Below are 13,201 nucleotides of genomic sequence, written 5' to 3' on the forward strand. Positions count from 1 at the left end.
TGTTTTTAATTCAAGTCCTGGGGTCCGTTTAGCAGGTGATGCAGTTATTGTCCTGAAAACAACTTTTAAACCCTGTGCAGCCCTGTGTCAAATTGGTGTGGCCTATGGTGTGTGTCCATCCTAGGATTGCAACGCCTCTCTGTCCCTCCTCCCCGCCCTCCTCATCACTAGGTATGCCTCCGGGCAGGATTTTTCCTATTCCTCACCTGAACACTGCACAGGTGCCTTAACGATCCAGCTCATGTGCAGTGTTCACACAGTTAATGAATAAGAAATTGTTCTTGCGGCGTTCCTAATGATGAAGAGGGTGGGGAGGAGGGATGAAACACTCTAGACACTCTAGGCTATGCCAATTTGACACAGGGCTGCAAGTTTAAAAGTTGTTTTTATGACAATAACTGCATCACCTGCCGAATCGACCTCAGAACAGATCTTGGATTAAAAGCAGCTATCCGAAGGTACAAGTGATTTAGGGGGGTCAGATTGTGGTTACAGAGTCGCTTTAAAGGATTTCATACACCAAGAAATAGCCTATAAAGTGTCTTCCTACAAATTACACTTTATGGATGTGAGAGATGAAAAGCAATTATAGGGGACTCAAACTCCCTATTGTTCACAGAGCTATATAGTTAATGTATTATTATACTCCTCCACATACAGGAAATAAATCAATTATTTTAAATATAAGTGGACACATCACTTGTTACATTCTAGGTGGAAGTGCTGTGGTTCTTCTTATTGTAAATGGCAGAAACAATGAAGAACCAGCTTAAATGAATCTTTTCCTTGCTTATGGGGACAGGTGTTCAAACCGTGGTTATAGAAGCCACACACATATATATTCTGGTCAAGCAAGTTCACAATATTAGATTCTGCTCTCGCAGAAAGAAATGCCCTTGAGAGATCAAACTGAATAAACAAGTCTTTATCTTTCACGTATGTGTTTGTCAGCAAAGTGAACAATAAAAACCTGTTAGCCAAGCACTTGATATCAACCTTGTGATAGCCAAAATTGTCTCTTTATAAGTGATCCAGGGAAGCTATGCCATTAGTCATGACTTAGAGCCTATACTTGTATGGAAATAATCTTAACTTATGTACAATAAACAGACAATAGGAAATCAATAAAATGCCCATGTGCTCTTTCTCTTATACTTTGTAGTTGCCTTTATTGGTAAAGAAGATCTAATTTTACTATATCAGCACTGGTCCTAAATTAATGTTGAGCTTATGTTGACGACATTATATTATAAGCAAAAGCACTGTCCACAAAATGTGTTTAATAGCCCAAAGATTAAGAAATAGTTCCTGTCGCCATAGGGTATCAAAAAGAGGGATTAATATCCATTGTAACAGCAAATGTTGTAAGTTATCCAGTTTGTACAGTCAAAAAAACCCACAAATGTCTATTACGTTCAACAAAACAGGAGTGTGGGGGTGATGAACTAATTAAAGGAAAGTGGGGTATGGGTAACTTTAGAATGGTGTTTCCTCTCTGTTGAAACTAAGGGTAAAAAAAAAAGACATAAACCAAATTGGCTAAAAAAGAAAAAATTTCTTCCTGATACTGTGTGGTGACTATATTAATCTTCAAAAACGAGAATTCTGTGAACTGGTACCCAAAACTAAACAGCATACTTCAGATGAGGCCACAAAGTATTGTATCAATGTCCCATGACTCCAACCTCTTACATATGACAATATGATGCTGGAAGTTTGAATAGAGCTGAGGTTCGGCATGTAACTCGTAGCTCTATTCTTTCTCTATGGAGCCACTTGAAAGAGCCGACTGCTTTACTCGTCTCTCAACGGAAGCTTCATAGAGAATGAGTAGATCCGCAGGTCACTTGCCAAACTGTGGTCTCTATTCAAAATAAACAGGCCAGGCGAAAATCTGGACATGTGAAATGTTCCCACAAATTGGCATGACACCGAGATCTTATAAGAAATTCAGTCCTCAGTATTTAACAGCTGCCATTGGGTAGTCTCTTACAGACTAATATCCCATCAGAATAACATTCACATAAATGATCCACCATCAGTTTACAAAGAGTATGCTGTGTAGAATATCATTTATCCCTTAACTTATCAAAGCAGCAGCGGTATGTACTGCTGTGAGATATGGAAACTGACAGCACAGATATATGTATATCCATGCTGTCAGTTCCCCTTTATTGTCATCGGCCTCACATCCTCTATTTACACAGGAAGAAGTGTGGCCAATGATGATAAATTTAAAAGCAAGCACTAAATACACGACCAGCTGAGGATTGGGCGTTTTGGCTGATTGCTGTAGCTTTTCTTGCAACACTCCTGGGCAATAATCGCCCCTCGTAAAGGGCTCTTTAGTGATGGCCTCATAGGCCTGGTCTCTGCATAAAGAGGGAACAGGGAATATTCTGAGAACAATTGTTTCAAATTGTTTCATGATTGTGTGACAAAGGTTAAAGAATACTTCAGACTGTATTCATATATAGGTTATGTTCACACAACATCAAAAAAAAGAGAAAAGACATTTGCCTTTTCTATTTTTAAAAGACGTTATTGCAACGATTTCATTGAATTCAATGCTATGCACCATCCTTTTACCATTTTAACTATTAAATGCAATGGACTTTTCAATTAAAGACACATCCAAAGGCCAATTAGTCCACCTAAACTAGAATAATGTACCAACAGCCGTAATTGCACTGACGGGCAGCCAAACAGCGCAATGACGGATGTCATTTTAATCTCAAAATGACGGATGTCATTTTTTCTTTTAAAAAAGGATAGAAAAAAAATGTGTGAATATAGCTATACCATGACAATACAATATATCAACAACTAATGATTTGCAAAAACTATATAAATTAGTTTTATATTTAACATAATTAGTATTCAATATAATTCACATATTTGTGATGAGGCTGAAGTACTGTACACGTCTTACAAGTACACATGACAGTACAGATTGTAACATATAGAGTTCTTCAATACCATTGTACATTTAACAAATAACCAGTAAAGATTCACAAGAACTCAATGAGCATTTGTATGCCTGAAGAAGGTGGATGTAGCTAAGGACTGCCTGGAAAACATGGATACAGCCAAAGGCTATGTTCACACAACATATCCCTACTATCAAATTGCAACACCGGCCATGATTAATAGAAAATGTTGCACGATTCAGAGGAATCCTGGCCTGAGTGTATACATATAGTATACACTCTGTCCGGGATTCCTAGCAGCTGTAAGAAAAACTGACATGTCAGTTTTGTGCAGCCGCTATTCATTGAATAGAAGCAATACAGAATTGTCAGTTATGGTGAATTGGGAAACGGGCACACACGAAAAGAAGTTCATCTGGCCAGTTCTGCAATATCGTCCGGGATAAACTTCACCGACCCCAGCCGTTCTGTGACACGGCCATGTCACAGAACGGTTGGTGTCTTACTAAGAGTGAACCAGGCCATAGGATGAACCTACCTTCTCCAGGAAGCAGGATTCAAATGCAGATAGCTCGAATTCATGTAAACCCATACTTTTGGCAAGTTTGCTCACCTCCATTTCGTTATGTTAGAATACAGATCTAGCTTCACACCATTAATGTACCAATCTGTCCACCTTGGACTCAAATACCAAAGCCTTATCCAGATGGAAGATGTCTCATTTCAGTTTGAAGCTTAAATCATGGAAGTTAATAAGTACAGGTGTCCATACATATCTTGAGAAAACATTTTCTACCAATAGTCAGACCATAGATTTTTTGTTTATTAAAGATCTTTCATCCATGAACGATTTTTCAGAAAAGAATGGTCTCAGAATATTTCCAGAACATTCCCAAAGACATAGTTTGTCATTCTCTAGGTGTCCATGATCATTTATGGCCAGTCTGAACAGCTATAACAGCCAAAGTGCACACAAATGCGCATAGATGCGTCTGCAGAGTGATCGTTCATTAACAATTTTTCAACCATCATCTTTTTTCCTTAAATGCATCACCACCTTAGGGTTCTTCAGGTCTACCTGCCCAGCATATTCCCTAAGGAACAGTTACCCATTGAACTCACAGGCATTCACTTAAAGGCTCTGTGACCAAAAATAGGATACAGGTTCCCAGGGAAGATCATGAATTGGTTAATGTGGGGGAGCAGAGCGATCCTGAGGACACATTTCTCACATAATCCAATTTTGTATATATATATATATATATATATATATATATATATATTTTTTTTTTTTTTTTAATTCTTAATTTTTTATTTTGTAGTTAGAAGGACCGGTGTTCTGCAAAAGGTATATTAATTATTTTCCCTTTGTGTAAAAGCCAACAGGAAAACCTAATAGTCTGTCCGTAAATTTCAATAAGCTGGTTGGTCACCAGTGTTGTATATTATTTTATATTATCTCACATTTCTTAGTTTTCTCACTTCTTAGTTCCTTATCTAGATTTCTCAACAAAATAAAAAAAAAAATCTGATGTCCCTTGCAAATACTGCATACTGTAGTATGAACACAACATACAGATGTTGCCTATTATGTTACCAGGAAAAAGTACAACATTTCAGTTCAAAGATTATTGTACAACTCCCTTTATGTAGTTTTTCATTCTAAAGTCCCAATTGTTATGTAAAATATATTGTCTGTCATTTCTAAGATAAGATTAGCTACTAATACACATCCATTAATAATACAAATGTGATGCAGCTGTTGAACAGCAATTCGAGTGGTATCTTTCATCCTCTAAACAGCTCAGAAAGTTATAGGCATTGAATCCATGTAGATGTCAGTAACGTGATTAACATGCTGTAACTCTGCCATGTAAGACAAAGTAGATCTCAAAACTGGCAACTCCATGGATATACTGTCTGAAATATTAGGTTACATTTCACATTGCAGTTATTCTCTTTGCAATTGGTTATCCATTATATTAGTATAACAGTATATTGTCTTAATGCAGTAAAGTAAAACTATAACAGACACAATAACTTCTTTCTGCTAATATCTGGGGATGGCTAAGTATAGACATTGATCAAATATCGATGCCTCAGAAGTCTGATCCAATGTGAAACTGGTATCCACACTGATCAATACAATAATGTGCCACTGGTGCTAATGAAACCTTAAAGGGAATCTGTCAGCTATAATTCATGTTACAAACTGCTGACACTGTTAGATAGCTGTCAGGACAAAGAGATACAACTTACCTTACCTTAGCTTATTTTCTCTGGTACATGGAGTCAAAGAGGTTTTTCCAAGCTGCACGCTGGAATACTTCCTCTCTTTCTTTTCCCAAGCAGGTTAAGGTATGGGAGGGGGCAGTAAGAAGTCATTTCATCTTGGTGCCCTTCAGGAGCCTCTTTGCCCATACATTTTATTTAATAGAAGCATGTTTCTACTTTCTGGAAGCACAGACTGATATTTGAAAGGTGTGTCTTCCTGATCTAATAGCTAACAGTGTAACAGCAGTTTGTAATGTGAATTACAGTTGACGTATAATAACACTATAACTCATATAGGGTGTCATTAGCTTTCTAAACAGTGCCAATAGGTTGTCACAACAGTCCAATGCCTCTGCTAGGCCTTAGTGCTGGACATGGCTCTGCTGATTGAGTCTGACCGTTGCAGACTGTACCAATAGAGCACAGATAACATAGATTAATTCAATGATAAGATAGGGCTAAAAAAATATATACAAATATTTTTAACAATATTTAAAAAAAAAACCTGTAGAACATTCCTTAAAATGTTAGAATTGCTGATTTTTGTAACATCATTTCCCAGAAAAAAAAAATAGAAAGTAGAGAGTAGAAAATGATCAAAAAGTCCCATCTAGGCAAAAGTAGTGCTAATAAAAACTACGGACCATTACACACTAAATGAACTCTACATAGCTCTGTATGTGGAAAATTAGTTATAGGGGCTAGAACATATTGGTGCAATTATTATTATTATTATTATTATTATTATTATTTCATTGTAAAACTAAAATTATCCAACTTTGGTATTGCCGAAAAAGCACTTACCCATGCAATAATGTTATTATTTTAATTTTACCATACAGTATAAATTTGGCCCTACAAAATGGTGCAAATTATTAAGTTTTTTCTTATTTTGCTCTATAAATAATTTTTTATTGCATTCTGTGGTAAAGAAGAGGTACAAGTAAGTGCAACTTGCACCACAAAAATAAGCCTCCACATGACTCAATATAAATATGTGGTTAATAAGCGGTTATATACCATTTAGGGTGCCTTCACACCTACCAGATCCGCAGCAGATCTCATGCTGTGGATTAGCAGCGAGATCCGCTGCGGATCCAGTCCCATTAATTTCTATAGAGCACATACTCGCAGCGGGATTGACATCCCGCCTTGAGTATGTGCTTTAACCCCCTGTTGCCCGCAGCCCTGCCGCCCGCAGCCCCACTTCCTGTAGCCCCACATTACCTGCTCTGGCGACGCAGCTGCATGTCAGTCTCCCGGCTCCCATCGGTCCCTCTTAGCTAATCAGCACCACTGATTGGCTGAGCGGGACCGGAGCCATTGCTCCATGTAATAGACCCTTGCTATCTCCTATGGGCTCCACGGTTGATCTAAAAATTGTCAGAGGAGCCCTCCTGCAGCTCCCCACAATCATAATTAATCGGCTATGTCAGCTGAGGTGTTAGACATGTAAAGGATTTAGTTTGGCTTACCTTTAGTGTCAATCGCACAGCACTACACTCCTGTAAAGGGTTGAGTTTCAGGGTTTCTCCAGGGTTACTACAGCCAGATGTCTGATGTTGCATTTCACAACAGACACAGACTCCATTACTGTTAATATTTATCTGCGAGGAAAAAAAGAAAAATATTGAGACCTTGACACAACAAGTGAGATTACTGCTAAGACATCATGGAATAGTCCATGCGAATGAAAATGGCCATGAAATTAATACCCTTTGTGTAACATTGTGTCTATCCACTAAAAGTGTTGCTTTTCAGAGATGGTAAGAACATCCTTAAAGGAGAAATCAGGGGTGTGTGGGAAACTAATTAACAAAGTATTCTTACCTGTGCTCGTGCCCTCCCGAGTCCTGTTGACAGCCGCCGGCCACCTGCAGCTCTGCTAGCTGCAACTTCATGTACCCACATGATGGATTGCCTGCTCAGTCAGTCAGTTACTGGCCCAGTTACACTTCCCCAGTCACTGACTGGCTGAGTCAGCAATCGTTCAGCTGGGCCATGAGTAGACATGCAGCAAGAAGAGACACGTACATGTTGTACAGTACCCAGATTCTAGGTGAAAATGATATCTGGCGGCCATCAGCAGAACCCAGGAGCGGCGCTACAGAGGCAGTGAGACGGGTTTACTTTGTTTATTATATCCCCCCTCCCCCCCCCCCCCCCTTTTTAATCTCACATGAGTTCTCTTTTAAGATTCTTGCAATCAAAAATACAAAGATAATGTATTTTCAGGCTATGTAATGACTAGTGGCATGATCCACCTATAACAGGGCTATCTTGGATCAATTTTTTAACAGATCACAATCATTTCAAAGCCGTAAGTGATCATTCAAAGAGCATTGCTCCTGACCAGCAGGGCTGAAAAATCATGCAGAAAAAAATCACATCCTGAAGGGAAGTCTCTCAGTGTCATGCCTACCACCAATGGATGGAGCAGAACAGCAGTTTACATCCAATCACCTTTTACTTAGTTAGGGAACCTTATAGTAAGCTCTATATAGTTATTGTTCTACGAAGAAAAGCACTTACATTTACTACTTAAAGTGACAGTACCTGACATTATACATTGCTAAATAAGTGCAAGGGCTAAAGAAAGTGGAAAGAATAAGAAAAAGTGGAAAACAACTAGCCATACTTTAGCTTTAAATGCACATACAGCACTGTAGCACCATCATAATCCATTAAGGTACATAGTAATGGCATAGCTCTTATTACAAACCACTGGGGAAATAAGATATCATAATTTGCGATTTATACATATTGTAGGCCCCAACAATGCAGATACATGAACCATACACTTTAGTATGTAGTTTATGCACACAAGTTTAAGTTTAAGTTGGCAGACAAAAGCACGGAGATGAGAAATGCTCCCCTCTTTCCTCTGTGGGACCAAGTGAATATAGCGCTAATTGGGGAAACAGCAGTGACCATCAATAACCACCAGGGGCTGCTGTCTGCTGCACCACGAAAGAGAGAGCTGCTGCCTGGACACTGCCAGTCAGTGCACCTCTGAGGGAGCAGAAGGTGTCTCCACTGTCATAGACAACTAAAACTAATTCTTAATGTATGTAGTACACAAAGGGTGGTATTACACGAAGCGATTATCGTTCGAATAATCGTTCAATCGGTCGTATTTGAACGATTATCTTTAAGTGTAATAGTAGACAACGATTAAACGACGAACGATTGGTCGTTGGTCGTTTAATAGGTTTTGGATCTATTTTTATCGTTTGTCTTTTACACATCGTTCGCACATCGTTCGTTTGAATAAGATGTTGTTAGCCGTTCCCTGTTCATTCGCAAATTGAAAGGGGAGTGTTCTTGAATTTTGTTGCTCCAATATAACCGATAATCTTTCTGTGTAGTAAAACGAACGATTATTAGGCAACCGCTATTGCGATCGTTGGAGATCGTTTATCGTTAATCGTTAATTGAAAAAAATCGCTTCGTGTAATACCACCCTAAGGGTTTGTCACAGATGGTGGATGCAACTTGGTAAAGATTTGGAACCGATTTGCTGCAGAATTTACACAACATGAGGCTATATCCTATCTCCTGTGTTCTTATGATGTATACTTTACATTAGTTTTATTTTGTGTGATGCAAAATGTATTATCTTCATGGGAAGGGAGCAGAGGACCAGGATAGTTGGCTGCTAAATCTTCAAGGGAAAAGCATGGACCTTGCGGCAGCAAAACATGCTCTATGGGGGGTGGGGGTGCAGAGTCAGTAGGTAGCGAAGAGAGCTATCAATCACTATATTTGTGTTAGTGAAAGACCCAGCTAGACTTAGGGTGGTATTACACGGAACGATAATCTGCCGAATTGGCCCGATTCGGCCGATTATCGCTCCCTGTAATAAATGCAACGATCAGCCGATGACAACGATCATCGGCTGATCGTTGATATAGGTTAGAACCTATTTTCGTCGGGCGCCGACCGCGCACCGCTGCGTGTAATAGCGGTGCGTGGCCGGCGACTAACGATATACATTACCCATCCACGTTCCAGGGCTGCTCCTGCCGTCCGCTTCTCCCTGCGTCCCGCGCGCGCTCTAGCGTCACAGAGGCCTGTCAGCTGATAGGCCGCTCAGCCAATCACAGGCCGCGGCGGTCCCGGCCTGTGATTGGCTGAGCGGCCTACCAGCTGACAGGCTGCTGTGACGCTAGAGAGCGCGCGGGACCCCCGGGAGAAGCAGACGCAGGAGCAGCCCTGGAACGTGGATGGGTAATGTATGCCAGTTTAGCAAGGGCTGCAAGGACATCGATAACGATGTCCTTGCAGCTCTTGTCAAACGATTATCGGGCCGTGTAATAGGTCCAGTAAACGAGCAACGATCTAGCAGATCGCTGCTCATTTACAGGTATTATCGGGCCCTGCTCGGCCCGTGTAATACCACCCTTATTTGGCTGATAAGGCATGTTAAGAATTGGAGTTCTTAACTGACTGGAAAGAAAAGGAAGCCTGTCAGGTTGTTTAAGCATCCTACATTGCTACTACTGCTGTTATCTTGAAGAATTAGGCAGTACATGTCCAGGGGTATTGTAGATTACTGGGGTTGAATTACTTAACCCCTAATTCTCTTTCTCCTTCTCCCATTCCCATCAATAATGACGCCAGACACTGTGTAACATTAAAAAATATTGGCCATAGCAGCCCCTTTGGTTAAGTGGAAAACATGTCAAATTATAACATCTTTAAACCTTTGATGACCAATTACATACTGTAGATTTGCAGACTTTTGGTCACATCACATCCAGACAAAATTGAATAAAAGATAATGAAAGACCAAGCTATCAATAAATAGTAGATTATGGCTCAAAAATAATGTCTGAATTAGCCCCACAGACCAAAAAATAAAAGCTTCATAAGGATTATAAAAGAGCAATTTTAAACACATTTAGATAAAAAAAAAATTCAATTTTTTTTTCAAAGCAGTAAAATTAAATTAAAGTTCTATGAATTACCCACAAAAAATAAGGGCTCATATGAGTCTGTAGGTTAAAAATGCAAGAACTATGGCCTTTTTAAATACGAGAAATTGGTCTGGTCCTTAAAGGAGAAGTCTGGCGAATTATTTTTTATTAAAGTATTGTATTGCCTCCCCCCCCCAAAAAAAAAAAAAGTTATACAAATTACCAATATACACTGTTTACTGGAAACACTTATAAAGTGCTTTATTCCCTGCACTTAGTTCTGCATCAAGGCTTCACTTCCTGGATAAAATGGTGATGTCACGACCCGACTACCAGAGCTGTGCGGGCTGTGGCAGCTGGAGAGGATTATTGGAAAGGGGACACTGAGGGACACAGGGCATTGGAGGGACACTGAGCATCCCTTTGCCATCATCCTCTCCAGCAGCCACAGCCCGCACAGCTCTGGGAGTCGTGACTTCACCATTTTATCCAGGAAGTGACATATTATCCAGGAAGTGAAGCCTTGATGCAGTAGTAAGTGCAGGGAAAAAAGCACTTTATAAGCATTTCCCATAATAAGTGTATATTGGTGATTTGTATAACTTTTGGGGGCAATACAATACTTTAATAAAATTTTTCGCTGGACTTCTCCTTTAAGTAGCTATAGAAACAATTTCCCATACTCAGGAAGGTCATGGAGGGCCATGAAAGCAGTACAAGACAATCCCCAATTCCCAGATCTGGGTTGACAAATGTGCTGCTACCCAAGGTTCCTATAGAACCTTAGTGTAAAACCTGCTTAAGCAGTAACCACCAAAATCATGACCCAACTTAATTGCCAGATAAGGAGGGGGGCTGGCTGTCCTAAAAAAAAACATGCCAGAATCCTTAACAAACCACCCACCTCCATGATTTTAAAAAGGGCAGGTGGGCAGGCTGTCCCTGGTCTGGGCATGTGAAATGGTAAGATCCTCCTTTAACTTCCTCTTTAATTAGCTACTCTTAACTCACCTAACCTTTTAATCCACCCGTAAATGACAGGCTCCTAGCCCTCTGCCAGCCTCCTCCTTATTCCAGTTCTCCTCTTGGCCTGCTCTTAACCCCCTGCCCTGCATCTGATCCCATACCTGTTAACCCCCAACTGCCCACCCCATCATGTACAGGATTCCTAATATTGTCGATTTCCATTGACCTATAATAGGGTACATCTAGATTCACCAAGAAGTATATTGTTTTGCCAGTGCTATTTTCCATTAAATGTGACAAATATGGAACCTCCAACACAGATGTGAACATAGCCTTGAAAATTATATGTAAAAAGTGCACGTGGCATTATAATGTTTATGTACATTATATATGTATTAGACAGTAAATGGCACCTCTTATCCATAGGAATAATCCAAATGTAATCAATATGTATCTTTATCATTCATATGTTTCTGTTCATAAAATATACAAAAAATGCAAGACATACATATTACAGTAGAAAATTTTCTGGAAGCATTTTGCAGCTTTCTACATAATGAAATCTATATTAAACAGGACCATGAAATAAATCTCTGTAGAAGTACTTGGGATTGCAATATAGCATATGATCAGACAAGTCTGAATTATTCATTACAGACTAAATATGTAATGCTGGGTCTTTGACCCCCTGGGAATGCTAAAAATAGTGACAGGTGTTGAAAAAAAAATGTTGTAAAGGCTGTGGATTCACACTCTGAAATCTGTGTTCTTTCCTATGCTAAGGCACTTTAGCTAGAGAACGACTGATGTAATAGTAAGCGGTACACAAAAAAAATCAATATGTTCTTCAGTAGGGAAAAAGCTTCCCAACATGGCATGTTATTTTGTTCTTAAATGAGCACTTTGTGTTCAGGGACAGAAAAATGGATTCTATCGCCACAAGTTACATGTCCTTTTTTCCAGCATTATTGTAGCTGAAACTGGATTACTTTTCTGACAAAGGTATTAAGAAAGCCCACTCTAAAAACTATGGTATCCATTGCCAGAAAATATTGGATAGTAATCCAAAGAAATAGATTGTTCACTTCCCAGACACAAGTTTGTGTGGGTATTCTTCAGGTACTTAGGTTTTGTCCCACTCTATGGCTATGTTGATCATCATCATAAGCGGTCGTCTATGTTACAAGATGGCCACCTTCCCCGAGATTTGTACGCCGTGGGAACATAGCCTATAACATACAGATAGGTGAATTTGGAATTTAGATTGTTGTGACAGGGATCGATTTGAGTGATGACAAAGAGAAAACAACACAGTGATTTGCAAATCTCATTTCACCCTGACATTCATAATAGGAGACAGAACACATATAAGATGTTGAAAGTGAGAAATGTTAAAGGGGTTATCAAGTGCTACAAAAACATGGCCACTTTTGCCCCGCTCTTGTCTACAGATTGGGTTGGGTTTGAAACTTAGTTTCATTAAAGTAAATAGTGCCTAAATGCAAATCACACCTGAACTGAAGACAAGAGTGGGGGAAAAAGTGGCCATTTTTTTGTAGCACTGGATAACCCCTTTAACATGTTATGAAAATAACTTGTGCCTATTTGGAACTCAGGGCAGCCCTCGGCTCCTTCAGCTGCCTTTTATTAGCCCCACTAACTTTTCTAGCCTCTAGTTGCCCTTGACCCAATTTTTTTTTAATATGCTTTCCTGCCATCAAGCTCTACCCCCCCCCCCCCCCCCCCCCCCCCCCCCCCCCCCCCCGGATGGTGAATGTGCCCTTTTTCAGCATTTGATCATTCCATTATGTTAAATTCACATTTTCACACAGTGTGCAAAATTTTTTGGAATTGTGGTTGTACTTTAACCAATCAAAACTTAATTTTTTGTAATATTTAGCCACTGCATGTACTTTCTGTTATTGTTGTTTTACACCAATCTTATCTATAGCTAGATTTCTTTAAAAAAAATACTAAAGAAACCTACAGTAAATAAATGATACTACAGGAATTAATGGACATATGCTGACATTTTCAAAGCTGTATATTACTAAAAATAACCGACTCACCTTTCAGATCCCCCACCATCACCCCACCAACAGTTCCATCATT

The 13,201-nt window shown here is 39.5% G+C and overlaps 1 protein-coding gene across 1 annotated transcript in view; it reads right to left on the minus strand.

The window, feature by feature from the left end:
- ENTREP2 (endosomal transmembrane epsin interactor 2) overlaps nt 1-13,201 on the minus strand; it is a 559,705-nt gene that overhangs the window by 181,068 nt on the left and 365,436 nt on the right. Inside the window, exon 4 of the mRNA XM_069956552.1 lies at nt 6,680-6,811. Within this exon, the coding sequence (XP_069812653.1) occupies nt 6,680-6,811 (132 nt within the window). The remainder of the gene's footprint in view (nt 1-6,679; nt 6,812-13,201) is intronic.

This window comes from Dendropsophus ebraccatus, chromosome 1 (genome assembly GCF_027789765.1).
Source record: "Dendropsophus ebraccatus isolate aDenEbr1 chromosome 1, aDenEbr1.pat, whole genome shotgun sequence".
Lineage (NCBI taxonomy): Eukaryota > Metazoa > Chordata > Amphibia > Anura > Hylidae > Dendropsophus > Dendropsophus ebraccatus.